The following is a 19,135-nucleotide window of genomic DNA, read 5'->3' on the forward strand; positions in this document are numbered from 1 at the left end:
CTGCGAATTCCCGGAGTTGATTGGCGGGGCGAATCGGAACTCTTTCTGCTTTTCTGATTGGTCGCTTGTAGCCTTGGGGTGGAGTACGTGGGCGCGGCTCACCCGGATGCGGTGAGCTCCTATTGGAAGATGAAGCCGGTATTTCCAGAGCTTGGTGCCGTCGCCTAGGTCGCGGGGGTCGGGCCTCTTCTCGCCCAGCCTTCATTGTCCTTTCCATTGGTCAGATTTCCCGTCACTCAATCAACCTCAAGGTCATTGGCTTAAGGGCTCCCAGGAGGCGACGGATGATTGGTTGATTGCTGTTCCCGCCCCCAACCAGTCGCCATTTTATTGAGGAGAGCCGAGGTCTTCAAGGCGGCCGAGGCGGAGTAGCGGTTTCGGGGCTGGCTTTGTGGAGGTGATCACTGCAGACACAGGTGAGTCGCGGGCTGCAGGGGAGGACGGCTGGGCTCGAGGCCCGGCTGGTGTCCTGCGTGTCAGCGGGCAGGACACCGGAGAGCGGCGGCGGCGGCGGCGTCCGGAAAGGGGCTGGGTCCCCTGCGTTCCCCGCCTCTGTCGGGCCGAGCGGCGCGGAGCGGACTGACACCCGGAGGGCTCTGCGGCACAGCGGTCCGCTGTCCCCAAGGAGCGGCCTGATGGCCAGCGCAGACCGAGCTCTCACCGGCCCCAGGTTCTCGGCGCGCGTGCCCGTCCCTGCGCGCGCTCACCGAGGCTACTGCTGTCACTCGTGCCCTTGGGGTCTGTCTGCCTGTCATCGTCACTTATGATTCTCCTCCGTGGACGTTTGGAGAAGGGCTCTAGGGTTGATGGGTCTTATTCCAGAGGGCCCCCTTGCCCACCTTACGTCCTCGGCATCGGAGCGGAGTGGGGGGGGGGGGCACGAACGTAGGGAAACGAGCAGGACAACCGTGAGTGCTCTGTGTGGTGACGAGGAGAATCTGGCACCGGGCCTCCGGGAGCCTGGAAGCAGGAGGTTCCTCCCTTTCCTCCTAATGAATGATCCTTTGAGTTTCCTGGTCATGACCCACCCCCACCCCCCCAACCATGAAAGGAATCTCGGAAATTTGAATGCGTCAAGGTACTGAGCAGTTTGTTAGAGCAAGACAGACCTGTGCATGAGGAAAGTAGTCATTCTTTCTTTGATCATTTGGCTCTCATATGTGTACAGGAGAAATGGGTTCGCTGTCTCTCGTGGTAGAATGGAGTACTGTGTAGTCCATAGTCCATGATATTAAACTGTTGTAGGAACTGTTGACTTTCCAAGATGGGACTTCTGGAGTCTGTCACTCGCCCCTCTGAGTCACTAGAATCTAGCTGAATGGCTGTCCTACACACACACACACACACCAGTAAAACTTTTCTTGGCGAACAATTTGAAAAGGAAGACCATAGTTTCTGGAACAAAGGATATTGTGGGGATTTATTTTGTTTGGGTTTTGGGACTCTAGCCCCAGCCCTAGAATGTCTTTTTGAATAGTCATTGCTGGTCAGAGTGTAGTGGGTGTGCGCATAGTTCTGCTTTTAAGTCTTTGAAATAGCACATCATTCAAATAGACTGATCTGTTAAGAGGAAGACAAACTTTCTGCAAAAACTCATCTCTCCTCATTGCTTTGCCAAATAACCTGCCAGGTATTCTACTGCAAAATATGACTATTGGTGTTTAAGCTGTTAGAAATCAACAAGAATAATTGCCTTTTGGGGAGTAATGATTGGAGGAGGCACAGGGAGGATCTGGTCTGTTAATTAATTACCTTTTCCTTGACCTGGTCACAGTAGTTGTCTTTAATTCATGGACATTCTCAGCCCTTTGTAGTCAGTCATATTTGTATCTTTCAGAAATTTTTAGAAGATGACCAACCCCATTCATTGCTGGTTGCTAAAATATTCTCTCAGCTCTGCCTGCTTGATGTGTGTCCCCGGTGCTTGGTATCTTCAACTCTGAAACCTCCTAGTTCTTCCTGGGTATTGGTATTTTCTGCCAGCCAAGGGCAACTATGGTTTGCTAGGGATATCTGTATTTTACCTGCCTTATGAACTTTGCTGCGTATGTGAAGAACAGGTGTTTGCTTCACAAGTTTTTATTTCAGGTGGGCCTAGAAGAAGCCATAGTTATATGTTGTGCCGTTTCTTCCATGCGTAAGATGACTAAAGGCCACCACCAGGACATGTCATTGAGGCTGTGCTTCTCCCATCCCATTTGGATGCTTCAGGATACAGTCTTCTGGCAAAACATCAGAGGATGGCTTAGTGTAGCCTCCTTTTGAAAACAAGACACACTTTTCCTTATTGGCCAAGGTGTACTTAACTTTCACTGGGAACACTAATTGTGCCATGTATTATATGTGTTACACACACACACACACACACACACACACACACACACACTCACGGACACACCTCCAAGAGTAACTGTTCAACTTGTTTTTCATTCAGGTTATAGCATTCATCTACAATGGGGAATGTTTTTGAAAAACTGTTTAAAAGCCTGTTTGGGAAAAAGGAAATGCGGATTCTCATGGTGGGCTTGGATGCAGCTGGCAAAACCACCATCTTGTACAAACTGAAGCTGGGAGAGATTGTGACAACCATCCCTACCATAGGTATGTTCATGACTGTGGTCTTTCCAGTTCATAGTTTAGCATGTTATATTTGATGTGTTGCTTTTTAATTTTTTCATTTGCATGCATATGTGTCGTATGTGTGTATGCATGTCCACATCAGGTGTTTTCTCTATAACTTTCCACCTTATGTTTTGAGACAGAGCCTCTTCACTGAACCCAGAACTTGCCATTTTGACAAGGCTGGCTGTCAATATGCTTGAGGGTCTTCCTGTTCACCCCTCTCCCCCAAAGCACTGGTTACAGATGTCTCATCAGGTCATCTCTTTTTATTGTTTATTTGAGACAGGGTTTCTCTATGTAGCCCTGGGTGTCCTGGAACTCACTCTGTGGACCAGGCGGAACCACCTGCCTCTGCCTCCTGAGTTCTGGGACTAAAAGCATGCACCACTACTGTCCATCAGGTTTTTACATGTGAGCAGGAGATCCAAACTCAGGTCCTCATTCTTGATCGACAAGCACTTTACCCTCTGAGCCATTACTCCAGCCTCTGATATGCTCCTTACATTGAATATTTGTTTTTTTTTTAACCTTGACTACTTGAAGAACATAAATTTGAAGCCCCAGATGTTGTTGTGTTATTTTGGTTTTTGAGACAAGTTCTTACACTATAGCCAGGCTGACTTGGAACTTGTGACACTCATTCTGACTCATCCTATTAAGTGTACCACCATACCCAACCACACATATTTCTAAGTGCTTCTTAGCATCCCGGACACATTCCTTGGCTTATGGGGAGTCATAAACAAATTTAGGTTAAGCAAATTTAGCCCTATTTGCTTGTCAAAGAGGAAAAGTTAGTAACCCTTGAGATGGTAAGGAAGCACTACCTTCAGCCCTTTCTATTAGAGTGGGACCTAGGTCAAGCCTTAGGTGGGAACCAGCCCAGCTTTCTCAGCCTCTGTTCTACCTAGCTTCCCTTGGGAGCATCTCTCTGAACCAGGTGTGCTCAAAGTGTTTAAAGGTAGATTTTGTGCTCTTTTTGCCCTGTCTCAAAACACGTACGTGAGGTGGTATCCAGCTGAAAGTATTCAACACTGTGAACCAGTGCTGTGTTTCATGGGCGCTCTAAGAGATTTGCAAAAGCAGTCTTGACAGAACTTAATCTTTGCCTTGTGACTTGCCTACAAAACCAAATCCCCAGGCTGTTGTGTGTGTCTTTCTGGTGTGGCTGAGAAGGGCCAACTTTCACCTGAGGCACTAGCTTCAGAGGTTGCAGCATTTGAAGAAAGTTGTAAATGGATAGAAAATGTTCACATATGCAATTTGAAAATGTTTGAGTTCAAAATGAAAACAGCTCTTCCCAGTTATAAAAATATATAGGCTGGCAGCACATAGTTCAGCAGGAAAGGCTCTTGCTGCCACACCTGACCACCTGAGTTTGATTCCTGAAACCCCATAAAGTTTCCCTTTGACCTCCACATGTGCTGCATGGCACATGCATGCACACTCTCTCTCTCTTGTGCGCACACACACACACACACAGACACACACACACAACAAAAATACATGCTTCTATACATTTTTATATGCAAAAATATATACAAGTTTTGAATAGTCTTTTAGTGTCCTGTTGAAAGATTTCGTGGGTGTGTTTGTATAAGGAGTGCTGCTTCCCCGGTTTGCTCTCGACAGTGATGAACTTTCTGTTGATTTTCCTGTGGATGCTTTCCTGCCTTCTCTCATTGCCCCTTCCCCTTTACCCAATGAATGTTGCCAGCCCACTTTTTTGGAGCTCAGTTTATTTCAGAGGCTCCTTTCCTTTTCTCTTGCTCTTAAGTTTCCAGAGTATCTTGAAGTCCTTAAGTAACCCTTAGAAGCCTCTGTGGTTTATTGATTGTTCACTGTCTTCTTCCCAACAGTGTAAATGAGAAGGAAGCACGTGTGTCTTGTTCACTGTCCCCAGTGTCTGGTAAAATGCCTGGCCATGTTAGGTGTCTGATAAATCTTAGGTGAATGAAGGGCATACTGATGTAATAATTTGTTGAACTAATGGCCTCCAATGAATCACGCTCCGTAATGCCTTTGCTCTTGCGCCTCTTTCTTCATGGTGCTGAACTTGGCCACATGACATGCTTTGGCTGGTGACACAACACTGCCACTGAAAGTTGCCACCATCAGTTAAAGAAAAGAGCCAGTGCTTCTGGGGATGAAAGACCACCTAGAAAGAGAGCAGTCTGGCCTGCTGCCTCACTAGGTAAATGAGCTAAAGAGGAGCCAGAGCCACCAAAGAAGAGGTGCCCTAGAGACTTAACTTTAAATTGAGATCAGAAGAACGAGCTGGCCTTCACTAGATTGAAAGGGACAGCAGCAGGATGTTTTTAATAACTGGCTTAGTATTCCATTATATGGCTGTATTTTAAACTAATATGCATTGATAGGTGGTTGGGTTATTTGTAGTTCTCTGTGTGTGTGTGTGAGTGTGCCCATGCATGCATTTCAGAATGTCAAGGCCAGAGTATGGCCTTGGGTATTATTCTTCTGTCATTATCCACATCTACCCCAGCCCTCACCCCACCTCCGATTTTGAGACAGAATCTCTCAGTGAGATGGAACTCTCCTGATCAGGTCAGGATGGTTGTCCAGTAAGCCCCAGGGACCCTCCTGTCTCTGTCTCTCCAGTTCTGGGATTACAAATCCTCTAGCCCAGTCCACTCCACCCCACTCCACCCCCACCCCACCCCACCCTAAGTCTGAGAATTGGATTTAGGCCCTCACACTTACAAAACAAGTACTTTACTTCTCCAGCCCTTAGTTTTGTTTGTTTGTTGTTGTTGTTTTAATCTTTTTAAAAGAATTTTTAAAAAGATTTATTAATTTATTATGTATATAGTATTCTGTCTGCATTCATATCTGCATGCCAGAAAAGGGCGCCAGATCTCATTATAGATTGTTGTAAGCCACCTTGTGGTTGCTGGAAATTGAACTCAGGTCCCCTGGAAGAACAAGTCAGTGCTCTTAACCTCTGAGCCATCTCTCCAGTCCTGTTTTAATCTTTTTAAGACACAGTCTTGCTATGTAGGTGACCTTAAACTGGTAGCCATTTTCCTGCTTCATCCTTTCAAGTGCTAAAATTTCAGTCCTGTGCCACCATGCCAGGCTCACTTGTTTGTTTTTTGTAAATAGCTTTCACTTTTAAAAAACATTTATTTTTATTTTCCATTTTATGTATGTGGGTGTTTTGCCACATTTATATCTGTACACTGCTTGTATGTATACCTGGTGCTTTTGGAGGCCAGAAGAGTGCATCCGATCACTTGGAACTGGAGTTACAGGCAGTTGTGAGCCACTACATGGATACTGGGCTTTAAGCTCAGGCCCTCTGGAAGAGCAGCCAGTGCTGTAACCACTGAGCATCTCTCCAGCCCTATCTTACATATTTGCGAACATGTATTTCATTTGCTTGCAGTATACTCTGAAAGAAGTCTTCCCATGAAAAGTTAATATTTGATGTGTATATACAGTGTATCAGACTGTTCTCCAAATAGAGTTGTGTCACCAGCAGAGAAAAGTAGAAATCTGACATCCATTAAGGTTTTTGTTGTCAGTGAATAAATCAAAATGTCTTCCTTTGCTCTTTGATTTGGTTTTTTTTATTTTATCTTTTATTTTTAATGTTCAGTTGTTTTTTATTGTGTTGTTTACTGTTTTACTAACTTGAAGAGTGACAAACTAGATCATGAACAACTCTTGCCAGGCACTTATTTTCCATTTGATAAATTTGACTTTCAACCTTGTTTTTTGTTATGTTAATAAAATTTTAAATGATTAGACAACCAAATTTATGGGTTTTTTCTTTCTGAGTTTTATGGTATCTTTATACAAATAAAAATATTTGCTGCTATTTTTTCCTACTAACTTTACAAGGTTTATATTTTTCATTAAAAAAACAATTGAGGGGGGGCTGGCGAGATGACTCAGCGGTTAAGAGCACTGGCTGCTCTTCCAGAGGTCCTGAGTTCAATTCCCAACAACCACATGGTGGCTCACAACCATCTATAATGGGATCTGATGCCCTCTTCTGGTATGCAGATATAAATGTAGACAGAGTGTACTCATACCAAAAAGAAAAAAAAAAAAAGTCCTGACTGTTGAAGAAACACATGTTGGATGAAGGTGGCATTGCCATATCACTTCAAGACAACAAAGCAAAACAACAGCCAGGTGGTAGTGGTGCATTTGGGAGGCAGAGTTCAGGGCCACCCTGGTCTACAGGGTGAGTTCCAGGACAGCCAGAGCTACACAGAGAAACCTTGTCTTGAAAAAACAAAACAAAACAAACAATAACAACAAAAACCAATTGAGGGACTAAGAGATGACTCAGAAGTTCCTGGTTCAGTTCCTAGTACCTAAATGATGGCTCACAACCATTTCTAATTGGAGATTCAATACCCTTTTCTATCCTCCTTGAGTACCAGATGCAATGGTGATACACATATATACATGCCAACAAAATATTTATGCACATTAAATAAGCATAACTAAAATTTTTGGAAGAGTGGATAATGTGACCATTGGCTAGCTATTGGACTTTCAAGAATGAAGAGTTGTACTACAATGTTTACTGAATAATTTTTCCATGCTAATGTGAAATGCCTTATCATATACTAAATTGTTATTCAGAGGTGTCTTTCGTTGCACCACTTCCTGTTATATTTGTTTGAACTTTATTCAGGTATTAGAACGAATTCATTACTCATTTTCAGAAATTTATTTGAATGGAGAAGAACAAATAGAAAGTCATAGACGGTAAAGATGTGCAGTTAACAGGTTTACATAGGGTTTCAACGGGCATTGCCCAAGCTGCTGTTGTACTTTTTAGGTAGCTGAGGATCACCTTGAACTCCTGATCTGCCTTCCTCTGTCTGGAGTGCTGGGACTACAGGATGTGCTACCACACCCAGCTTAGATTTAGTTTTTGAGATGTGACTCAGGTAGAGGAGAGATTAGTGATGTGTACCAGTCTTCTAACTGAGTAGAAGTCCTCTACCTGAGTCTGGGTAGGTTGAATCCAGCACATAGGTGGAGGAAGTTGGCATTACATACTCAGTGTTGTAAGATGGAGGGAGAATAGTGTGGTGAAGAAGTAAGTACACTCTTACACCGTGTGGTGGGAAGTGGAAATCACTTCCGTGGTGGCTTCTCTTTGTTCGAAAGTTCCTGGAAGGTCTTCTGTTAGAGGAAGCAAAGCTGAGAGGCTGCTGATTAGATGGTGGTGGGCAGTAGTAGGTGGTCAGAGTAGACAGGTTTTGAGACACCAGGCACAATGAATGACAGAGTGAGAACTTTCTCTTTGTGATCTATAACTCTTTGGTTTACAAGCTGCTTTATAAATTAACAGTACTATCCAAATGTTAATTGAAGTTATTTTGAGTTGTTGAACCAGTGAAAATCATAATGAAAGTTTTTCTAACTTCCCTACTTAGGTTTCAATGTGGAAACTGTAGAATATAAAAATATCAGCTTCACAGTCTGGGATGTTGGTGGCCAGGACAAAATCAGACCTTTGTGGCGACATTACTTCCAGAATACTCAAGGTAAAGATCGGAAGTGTGTGTACTGAATGGGTCTGAAGATGAGAACTTGTGATGCCTGCTGGAACTGGGTTTCCAGCCATTCTGACTGGGGAAGTGTCTGTGACATTGTTCCTAGATATATACCAGTAAAAGCACTTGAGTTTTACCTCTTTTTAACGCAGAAATATTGGGAAATAGTCTAATGGGTTTCATCTTTCAGTTAATTGAGGGATGTTTCCTCTTAGATAAAGTGCCAGTGTTTGAAGAATTTTAATTTAGTCAACTCCTTTAAATCTCCCGAGAATATCTTAAAATCACATCCATAGGGAAAGAGATTAACAGGGATGGCTGGAACCCCAAATCCTGCCATTCTGTGTGGCCACAGTGCTTCCCCGCTGGCCCTCCTGCTCCAGGTGTTTATGAGCAGGCATGGACATCCTACACCTTGTTTCCTTATCAGTGAGCTCTGGGAAGTAGTTCTAATCCACTCCTGTTCCCAGGACTGTATTTTTAGTAAATGGTGCCTTACTGGGTCTTGCCAGTTGAAACAGACTGTTCACATGGTTTTCACACCCTGGTTCCTATGTAGACTCCTTATTGTATGGCATCTACAGATTACTCACTTTGGAGTCTACTTAGAATATATTCGCTTTTGAAGATTCTAAAGCTGATAAAGTTTTTTTCCGTGTGTTTAATAGTAAAGACTTTAACATTTGCCAGTCTTTAGGACCAAATCCCCAGATTAGTTATCTTTTTGTATCTTAACAGTATCTTTTAGCTGTTGCACTTGATACGTAACTGTATTTGTAATTATTTTCTCAACTTGTAGATTTTAGAATATCTTCCCTCAAAATAAGATGTTTTTTAAAAAAGTTTTTCTTCTTTTGAGACATAATTATGTAATTCAGGATGGCTTCAAACTTAAGATGTTGTTAGCCTTCACTTGTATTTTGTTTTGTTTGTTTTTTGAGTCAGGCTTTTTCTGTATGGCCCTGGTTGTCCTGAAACTTGCTTTGTAGATTAGGCTGGCCTTGAACTAACAGAGTTTCACCTGCCTTTGTTTCCCGAGTGTTGGGATTAAAGGCCTGTGCCACAACTGCCTGGCCCTGGCTTGTTCATTTATTGATGGGCAGGGAGGTTGCTTCCACCTTTTTGCTCTTGTGAACAGTGCTGCTGTGAACAAAATTGGAGATCTTCCTTTCTCTGCCTCCTCAGTGCTGCAATTAAGGCGTGTGGCACTGGGTCCAGCATAGTCCTTATTTCAGTTATTTTGATTTGCCTATGAGCAGAATGATTGTGTGAAAGGTTTTTTGTAGTTGTTTTGTACTTGTATTCTGTTGCTGTTGTCATATTGTATGTGTATGTGGGTATACACACACACACACATATAAACACACACACACACACACACACTTCTTTGGTGGGAGGGTGATAAAGACATGTAGTCCAGAATCACTTAAAACTCAGGGTCTTCCCACTGCAGCCTCCCCAGCTGAATTAGCCAGTTTTGTCCTGTTTTGTTTCTGCTGATAGATCAAGCAAGGGCCTCAAGCATGCTAAGTAAGCATCTGCCACTGAGCCTCTAGACCCATGTAAACTACTTTTAAGTTACAGGTCATTGGTATTAAATACATTCATAATGTACAATCATAACGTTGCCTATCTTCAAAGCTTTCTCATCTTGTACAACTGAAATCCAGCACTCATTAAACACTCTCTCCTGCCTTGAGCTCCCGGCAGCCACTGGTTTTTCATACTTTGATGCTAAGTGGGCTCACATGATATCAGCCTAATTTCCCCAAATGAAACTCCTATCAACCTTTTACCACATAATCCTAGTGTACATTGAAGGATGTTGAGTACTCTTGTTGTTTTGTTAGGAGATGCAAAATGGTAGTTTCTTTAAATCATGTTATTCCTTATAAGAGGGCCCTGCCTGATTTTTTTGTTTTTGCTTTTTATTATTTTTTCTTTGTGTTGTTGGAGTTGAACCCAGGGCCTTATGCATGATAAGCAAGGACATTGAGTCACTCTTTCTGTATTTGTCAGCTGAAACTCTTTTAAATAAGGAATTTCCTGAAATACATTCTAGTACAAGGAAGTCAGGAAACATACTTGAGTCCTTGTTTTCAGAGAAACCACATCACTTCCATAGTGAAGTGTAGACTTTGACATTGTGATTTAATGCATTGCAAATAGGACACATTTTTTGATGCTCACTGGAGTGTGTATTTATCTTGGACTGGTGCTTGGCAACCTGGCCACTTTGCACCTTCTCATCTGTAATAAACTTCAACAGTTGAACCGCAGCTGCTAAGAAACCTCAGGAAAGTTAGGTGATTTCTTCTGCCTCCATCCCCTCATCTTAGAAAGAGGATAATGCCTACTGCCCAAATCCCGGGGTTAAAATGAGAATAATTTTGTGAAGTGCTCAGTTGTGTGGCTGAGAGGCAGCAGCACTTAGAAGCCAGATGGACAGCATTCTCTGACCGCACTTCTTGTCTGCCCTATTCAGTTTTCACATTTAAGCATCAAGCTGAGGTGCATTTCATCTTCAGTCTTCTGTTTGCAACAAGCCTAATTTTATAGAATTTTCGTAACCATTGCTTTGATGGAGGAAGTAGCTGTGTTCTGGGAGTGACGGGTGGTAGTTTGGCTCTTCATGAAATAGCAAGTAGGACTGTGTGAAGAATGGACTTTGCCGTCTCTGGTTGGGCCACATGCCTCATCTGTGAGGACTCTTGGATGCAGCCCCTGTTTTGTCTGCCAACTTCCCAAAGGTCAGGCTGTCTTTTAATTTAAATTTTCTTCATCAGTCTGTTGAGTATGACAGACCTTAATGAATGTTTGTAATTCTCTATTAAGACATCAAAAGCTGGGCCTGGTGGTACAAGCCTGAAATCCGACCTACTCAGAATGCCAAGGGAGGATCGCAAATTCAGGGTCTACCTGGGCTGCAGAATAAATTCAAGACCAGCCTTGTCAACCTTGTGAGATGTTTCAAAATAAAAAATAAAAAAAAGCCTGAGGATGTAGCTCAGAGCTCAGGGCTAGAACGCTTTTCCAGTATCAGGAGGTCCTAGTCTCTCCCAGCTCTGTGTGGGTTTGCCTGTGTAGACTAGAATTTAAACTGTCTGATTTCCTGATAACTGTAGTGTACATAAAATAGCTCATTAGTTCTGTTGTGGATTTTTATCCTTGATTTGTGGGTTCTTTTTGGGGGGCGCAGGTTGAGACAGGGTTTCTCTGTGTATCCCTGGCAGTCCTGGAGCCTGCTCTGTAGACCTGGCCTTGAACTCAGAGATACACCTGCCTCTGCCTCCCAAGTTCTGGGCCTAAGATTGTGAGCCACTACATTTAGCTTGGTTCATTTAATTATTGAATGACAGTATATCTGTATCAAAAAAAAAGAGAGAAATACAAAGAAAAAAGTTTTATTTCTCAGTTTACCTCCTACATGCATCCACCTTAATTTTTTTGTGTCTACACATACTTTTTCTACAAGTGTAGATAATATAATAAATGCAATGCATATATTCCCCCTACCTTCCTCATTTTTTTGCAGGGTAAGGGACAAGGCTGAGATCAAACCTAGAACCTTGCATATACCAGGAAAGTGCTCTACCACACAGTGTTGTATTTGGTCAGGCTTGCCTGGAACTCGTGGTTATAGAGCTCCTTACAAACTCTTCTTGAATCAATGTGTCTTTTCTCTTACAAGTATAGGCATTCTGATGGTAGCACACAAACCTCTGTGAGTGGGGGCTTGAGTGTTTCCCCCTTTTAACCTGATGATGTACTAGGTACAGCTTTGACTCAAGTGAAGACTCTAAATCGTCAGAAGCCCCGAGAGCGCTTGTCTGCTGGGTAGGCTGCTGGAGGGCCTGAGACACACAGAGGCCTGGTTTCTCCCTCGGACTGTTGTGAAATCTCAGTGTCATCTGACCCTACTTCCTTTTCTGTACCAGAGTCTCTCCTCCTTCAGGGTCCCTGTGAAATCTGCTTAAGCTGGGCATAGGCACCTCTGGTAATGTCCTCAAGTGGCTCACTTCTTCTGTAGTCCTTCTGCCTGTGTCCTGGGGACTTCCATGACTTCTTCCTGCTCGTTTTCTGTCTCTTCATTGAGCTGTCCAAAGCACCCTGACTCAATGCCATGGCCCTTCTGAGGTCTGAAGACAGCTGTCAGTCTCTCCAAGTGCTGTCTTCCAGGAGTTTCCCTGCTTACATCACCTGACCAGTGTCTGATACCTTGTCTGCTAGCTCATTGAGACCTCCAGTGTGCCTGTGACTTAAGAGTGTTAGGGTCCAACACTGGTAGTGTAATATTCCAGGATAATCTAATTGATGCCCAGAAGAATCAGCTTGTTATCGCCCACACCCCAGAAATGGAGTAGCTGTTACTACTGGTAGTTCAATCTAGGATCAAGGAAGTTCTTTTGGCAGCTGTTTCACATTTTCGTCTCAAAGGCCTTGCTTTCAGCCAGACACCAACTTGCTACTGTTACTGTGCGGTGGAATACTGACAGCTCTTCCCCAGCCTGTGCTCACCCCTGCACAGTCTCCCTGCCTTACTGTTTCCTCCAGCAGTGTGGTCCATCTGTGCAGGTTCTGCCATTCCCTTAGGTGTGATGTGGTAGCCTGAGGTGGTGCCTCCTTCAGCCTGCCCAGATTTTCTCGCCTCCTGGGCTTTCTCTGCTGATGTAGTGGGAGTGTTAAGGCTCCGACACCCACTGCCCAGAGCTGGGCTGCACGGCACAGTTTAAGGACACGACCCTGTAGAAGATCTCACTTCTGTCATTGGCTGAGCAGGATTGGGGTCCCCAGCCACTCTTACTTCTTGCTGCATTGTTAGTTTGGCAGTTTTCACCCCACTGGCAGGTTTGATAGCTTGCAGGGGTGAATCACAGAACTCAGGGCAGAGCTATACTTAAAACTACAGGTTTTTTTTTTGCACCAAAAGGATATAAATGCAGCAGTCAGCGGGAAACACCCGAGAAGGTACCTGCCAGCTGTTGTCCACTGCCCCCAAATTCAGAAAGTGGCACCTGATTTTTCCTAGTGCGCAGATGTGAGACAGTAAACAGTGCTGCCACCAGGGAAGTTTATGTGAGTGCTTGTGAACACTTTTCATTGGGACTTCATTAAGGAGGAAATGGAGCTACCTCCCTCCCCAGAGGCAACCTTATTAGTATAAACTAGCAGGGGTGGACCCCCACCGTCAAAGACTCCTCTGCCATTCTGAAAATTCGGAGCAACCAGATTCTTTACCATAGGTGTCCATAAGAACCTCTTCACATTCTTACAGATGTGGCCTACAATGTTGAGGGTTTTATAGCTTTTAGATTCCTCTTGGATATGTGTGAGAGGACAAATAATTCCCCCCTTTTGCCCCTTGTTAACTGTCCTTCCTTCAGTCCGCTGCTCCCTCAAAGCCCTTACTCCTGCTTCCCTGACCATCCCCAAGACAGCACAGCTGCTCCTCTTGGCCTTCAGGGCAGGCTCCAGGGAGCCATCCTCAAACACTATTTAGTGTATAAACCATGATCTTCCAAAATTCTCTTTCCCTCTGAGGTGGAAATGTAGTGACTAATAACTAAGCCTCACTTTTCTTTATGCCTTCTGGTTAGTCTGGTAAGGGGTTGTGACACTTCTGAACAAGATAGGGGAGATGAATGTATAATGAGCTTCCTAACTTTGGAGATCATGTAGACTTTCTAAGAAGAATAATGGGGGCAGCATTGTGTACTAACAACTCAGTCTGACCTTCACCCTGTGTGTGGTATTTCTTTCTGCCGTAGCCCCTCAGAGTGTTGGGATCACAAGCCTGCACGGTCTTCTTCCTGTTGCCTGCCTTCAGTGAAGCCTTGCTGTGAGCAGGGTGCAGCTGTGTGGAAGTATAAACAGCTGCTCTCTCCAGGTTCATGTTACTAACATGCTTGGGATTTCTTTTCAGGTCTGATTTTCGTGGTTGACAGTAATGACAGAGAACGGGTCAATGAGGCCCGGGAAGAACTAACCAGAATGTTAGCAGAAGATGAGCTCAGAGATGCAGTTTTACTGGTGTTTGTAAACAAACAGGTATGCAGTTGTTAGCTTTCTAAACGCTGAGACTGAAATTTACTGCCAGATGGCTCATTTAACTATATAGATATATAAATTAGATATCTGCCTCATCCTCATCAGTCCTAACCATAGCCTCTCCTCCATCTCCTTTTTATAATGTCTTATAGTCACTCCATAAATACTAATGGAACATCTGCTAAGTTCCAGGCTTTGCTGCAAGTATTGGGTCCTTACAATGAATAAGACAGAAAAGACCCTGCATTTGTGTTTACTCTGTAGTGGGAGGAGAGGCAGGGAATAAAGATTTTTGAATATGTCTGTTAGTAAGTGTTGTGGAGGCAGTACAGCTGACTGGGAAGTGCTGGCCATGAGACTTATATCTGAGCCAGGAGGGAAGGGAGCCACAGGTCCCGGAAGCAGAGTGAGGGGCGGACACGGGAAGATTGGGTCCTTGGGCCTGTCGTTGGGGAGGAAAGGCCATGAAATGTGGGAGGAAGGCTGGTGCAGAACACCTGACCCCTGGATACGAGCAGAGCCGAATGCCAACGAGAGGTGGAGCTGGGCTCTGGGAGGCGACCTGTTCACAGGGCGGTGCTTCTCCTTTCTACTCTCCTCATGCAGCGAGACTGCACTGTAACCACAGTGTGCAGTTGTGTCACTCAGACCCAGCAGATTTTCTATAAACATGACTTCCTATGGAGGATGGATTATGAGTCACTCTCCTGTTACCGGTAGGATGCCAGGCGGCTTCACTACTGCACGTAACAGGTTTAAGCAAGAAAAAATGACTTTGTTTTTAATGATAAAAACAGAATATGTTCAGGGTAGAAATTTGAAAAGCGGTTTAGAATGCCAAGTGACCATCTTTGCTGTGTGCGTGTGAGCCTGTGAGGAGCCCTTGGGACGGTGACTGGTAGTAGGGGCAGTTTTCTCACACTGTGACTTACACAGGTTGTACAAAAAGCCAGTGTTCCATTCGGATTGCTACCTTCCATTCCTGTAGCTTTGATTATCAGATGAAATAGTCATTTTTTTTATATGTCTTTCCAGAGGTAAGACGTCCTATGCCTGTGTAAGCAATTATGTATCAATTAGTTTTGTTCCTGTGTTTTCATTTAGCATGTATTTACACTTTACCATATCAGTACTTCTAGGTCTTCCTTTGGTGCCAATATCGTTAGTTTACTGTGTGGGGTAACCCAAAGAAAAGAGAAAGATTCTACTATACATTCTAGTTAAAAGAGACATGCTGTATAATTAATACACAGAGCAAATAACTTTTATCAAATGCTCACACATAAGGATGCTATGATAAAAAGATGAAGTAAGCCAGTTAGAGGCCCCAAAGCCTGGCAGGCCATTCTGGCAGCTTTGGCTCTTCTCTGGAAGAAGGAGCACTTTGGTGTGGTTTTAGTAGGAGGATGGCATCTGAGACTAGGGGTTAGGAGCAAACACGGAAGCAGAATGAGCTTGAAGAAGTTGTTTCTATTATCCAGGTGAGGAACTGTGGTGGGATCAGATCTGGGTGGTGGCAGAGAGGCTGGGACAGGTGGTCAGCTTCTGAATAAATTCTGATGATAAGGCCATTGGGGTTTTCTGTTGTGTGGACTGAAAACGAAAAAGTGCAGATTTTGGGCCTGAGCAACTGAAAGAGGGATGGTGGGTCAGGGTAGGTTTTAGAAGAGAGTCTGGTTGTATCGCATGGATAGAGGTTGGTAAACTGTTTGCTTGTTTTCTTTAAGGATCTTCCTAATGCCATGAATGCAGCAGAAATCACAGACAAACTCGGCTTACATTCCCTTCGCCAGAGAAACTGGTACATTCAGGCTACCTGTGCCACCAGTGGAGATGGGCTTTACGAAGGTCTGGACTGGCTTTCCAACCAGCTCAAAAACCAGAAGTGATCAGAAGCAACCCATTCCCCGTGCATTGTGGCAAAGCCAGCTGGCCGTCCCTGTGTGCATGTGAGCGTGTGAGGAGCCCGTGGGGCTGTGCAGCTGGGAGTGGGGGCAGCTTTCTCACACCGTGCCTTATACGTGCTATACGAGAACCGTATTCCATTTTAAGAAACCAGTGTTACATTTTGAGTGCTACCTTCCATTTCACTAGCTTTGGTGGTCATTTTGCTGAGCCCCCTGGGTGACATAGCTAGAGCTTCTCCAGGCTGGAAAAGAGAGCTGGAGCCCGACAGGTCCCATTGTTGCAATCCTGGGTCTGGCATCTCCACACACCCGGAATCCTGTGGGGTTTCAGGGTCCTTTTGTAAAAAGCAAGGCAGGAACTATCATTCTTTCCCACCGTGCCAAAGCTAGCAACTCACTTGCAGTGCTTTAAAACGATCCTCAAGAAGAGAGAGATTTGTGGTTACCACAGGTTGAAGAGGCTCAGGGGGATGCTTCCTCCAAGTTCTGTTAGTTCAGACTGACTTGTTTAGCTTGTTTTAGTCAAAGGAATCGGTGACCTTTGTCATTAGAGTATCAGACTGTAACACTAGAGAAGTTTCCAACCTGTCCCTTACTTGCCAGATGGAGACCCTGTGGGCCGGTGGCCCAACAGGAGGCCAGGACTCTTCCGCCAAGCCACACGGAGAGCAGGTTTTCTGGAGGAAGTGAGGTGGGGTGGCTCTTGTGTTCTGGCATCACTGTCTCAGGCCCTCGAGGCTGCTGCTCCCACTTCCCTGCTCTGTGCTGAATGGTCTTCACACGAAGCAGACAGCTGCTCCTGGGTGGGGTCGTCACTGTGTCCAGTTGTCCTAGTCTACTGTAGGCTTTTGGTTCGTATCTGTTTGCAGAACTGCACACCTGTGAGTTCTGAGAGTTTGTGAGAAAGTCATGAAGTTAATGTAGGGGACGAAGTTCCCAGTGACCCTTGCTACTCCCTGGGTTGGTGCTAAACTTTGCTCTGCGTAGCATCTTTTACCTAGACGGCTCTGGTGCATGGACTCCTCCTCAATGGCAGTAGTGTCTGAAGAGCTGTTTGGAAATGTGTGCTGTGTTGCCCTGCAGATAGCGATAGATAGGAAGGTCCAGAGAGGAGCTGGGTTCAGCCCAAGCCCTCTAGCCACACGACTCCTGGCCACATTTGTACCCAAGCCCTTCTGCTTAACCTTTTAAAACCCCTTTCAAAAAAATCTTGATTCCTATTTTAGGAAGGGGAATACAAGCTGAATTTCAAGGAACATGATAAGCCTTGTTCATTGGTAACAGAAGTTATACTAGGAAAAAAAGATCCATGCCATTGTAAATGTGGGCTGTGATGATTTTCTCTAAAAATCATCTTAAAGAATGTTCATTGCAATACTGGCAACTACATCCAGATGTGATTTTTAACCACAGATAAATTCCTGAGAAATGTTGAAATTGTACACCTCCCTTGGGCAGGGAGTTTCTTGCCCTTTGTAATTATGCTTAGTGTGCCTGGCCTGGTGCTAGGCTGCAGTAAATGTGGTGATTGGTTAGACAATAAAGAACTTACTTGGGAAGGAGGAGACATGGTCATGTACTCCTGGATGTCTGAACTGAGTCAAGTTTCTTTCCTCTAAAGCTCTCAGGACACACCAGGAGGCGCTGCCCCGTCCTCAGACCCCTGCCGGCCTCCTCATTGGCACTTCCACACCATGTGTCTCGTGTGGCTTTGGAGCCGAGACATCAGTAACATGCAAGCAGAGGCCTTCACTCTGTGGCTCCGAGCAGAGGCCTGGTCTTTGAACACCACTTTTGCATCCAGCTCGCCTTGCTCTCCAGCCGCTCACTGTTAGCCTTGGTGTGTCTCAGCCTGTTTGTCAGCCTGAGATTCCAGTCCTGACCTCAGAGGGGCGGGGACTAAAGGACACATGCCGTTAATACTTTGCTCTGCTCTTTCTGTAGATATCATGGTGTCCAGCCAAGGACAGCAGCACTGTCCCCAACTGGACAGCACTGCTAATAGCTTGGGGGAGTTGCTTTAGCTGCCTTGCCTTTGCCAGTGCTGCAGAGAGCTCTGTCCTTTTTAGCATGCTCGGTGCAGCAAGGCTGGTCCGGATGTTCCTAAAGAAAGCAGATTTTTATTTTTATTGTACAATTCAGTAAGTCAGTATGTTCAGAATATGCCACTGCCAGTTTTAGATGATTTCCATGAGCACCAGAAGAAGTCCCTTGTCCCTTGGCATCTGCCCCGTCTTCTTTCCCACTCTGTCTGGGAAGCTGCAAGATGTTTTAGGAGCACTGAGGCTGCAAGTGACCATGAACTTTACTGCCCTAGGAAGGGCAGAGGTGCCACTGCAACAAGATATCAGGTGTGAGGGGGCTGTGGTCATCTGTTAGCTTGGACTGGGACAGAGAACACAGAGCTCTGCCATGCACCAGCTGACCCTCACTGCCCTCCTGTTCTAGAAAGAGTCTGAGGGCCTACAAGGGGCACAGTCTTTGTGACTGTCAGAATGTGGGATGTCATGGGTGGTTGGGCCTGTAAGTCACCAGTGCATTGCAGAGCATGTCATCTGTTAAGCATCATGCTTGGTGTGGACAGGAAGAGTATGTGGTATGTTTCAAAGTAGGTTTCTCATGTGATCAAAGTGACAAACTGAAGTCCTTGGCAGGCTTCAGGTAGACATTGTCCTGCAGTACATGGAAGCCCTGGTGACAGGCCTGAAGAGGCTTTGGAGTATCCAGTTCAATGGTGATTCGTATACTCACGGATGCAGGCATCCATACTGAGATTTGAAGGGCTTCTTTTTAAAATTTTATTTTACAAGTTTGGGTGTTATGTCTGTGTACTGTATGTGTGCTTGATGTCTTTAGAGGCCATAAGAGGGCGTCTGATCTCCCGGAACTGGAGCTACACATAGTTGGGAGCCACCATGTGGGTGCTGAGAATCGAACCTGGGTCCTCTGGAAAAGTAACCAGTGCTTTTAACCATTGAACCATCTCTCCAGCCTGAAAAGTCTTTTCTGTAGGAA

General features: G+C 44.9%; 1 protein-coding gene across 1 annotated transcript; it reads left to right on the plus strand.

The window, feature by feature from the left end:
• The first annotated feature begins 262 nt into the window (after window positions 1-262).
• LOC101830505 (ADP-ribosylation factor 2) lies at window positions 263-17,715 on the plus strand. The gene is made up of 5 exons (XM_005070054.4): window positions 263-416; window positions 2,435-2,601; window positions 8,046-8,156; window positions 14,089-14,213; window positions 15,941-17,715. Exons 2-5 carry the CDS (start codon window positions 2,454-2,456, stop codon window positions 16,100-16,102), a joined length of 546 nt encoding a protein of 181 aa, XP_005070111.1. The 5' UTR covers window positions 263-416; window positions 2,435-2,453; the 3' UTR covers window positions 16,103-17,715.
• The last annotated feature ends 1,420 nt before the right edge of the window (window positions 17,716-19,135 follow it).

This window comes from Mesocricetus auratus, unplaced genomic scaffold (genome assembly GCF_017639785.1).
Source record: "Mesocricetus auratus isolate SY011 unplaced genomic scaffold, BCM_Maur_2.0 Super-Scaffold_100007, whole genome shotgun sequence".
NCBI classification, from domain to species: Eukaryota; Metazoa; Chordata; class Mammalia; order Rodentia; family Cricetidae; genus Mesocricetus; species Mesocricetus auratus.

Excerpts from the sequence above, each read along its gene's own strand:
- LOC101830505 (XM_005070054.4), top strand. The coding sequence starts at position 2,454 with ATGGGGAATGTTTTTGAAAAACTGTTTAAAAGCCTGTTTGGGAAAAAG. Across the intron at positions 2,602-8,045 it reads GACAACCATCCCTACCATAG|GTTTCAATGTGGAAACTGTA; the intron begins GTATGTTCATGA and ends TTCCCTACTTAG. Across the intron at positions 14,214-15,940 it reads TGGTGTTTGTAAACAAACAG|GATCTTCCTAATGCCATGAA; the intron begins GTATGCAGTTGT and ends GTTTTCTTTAAG.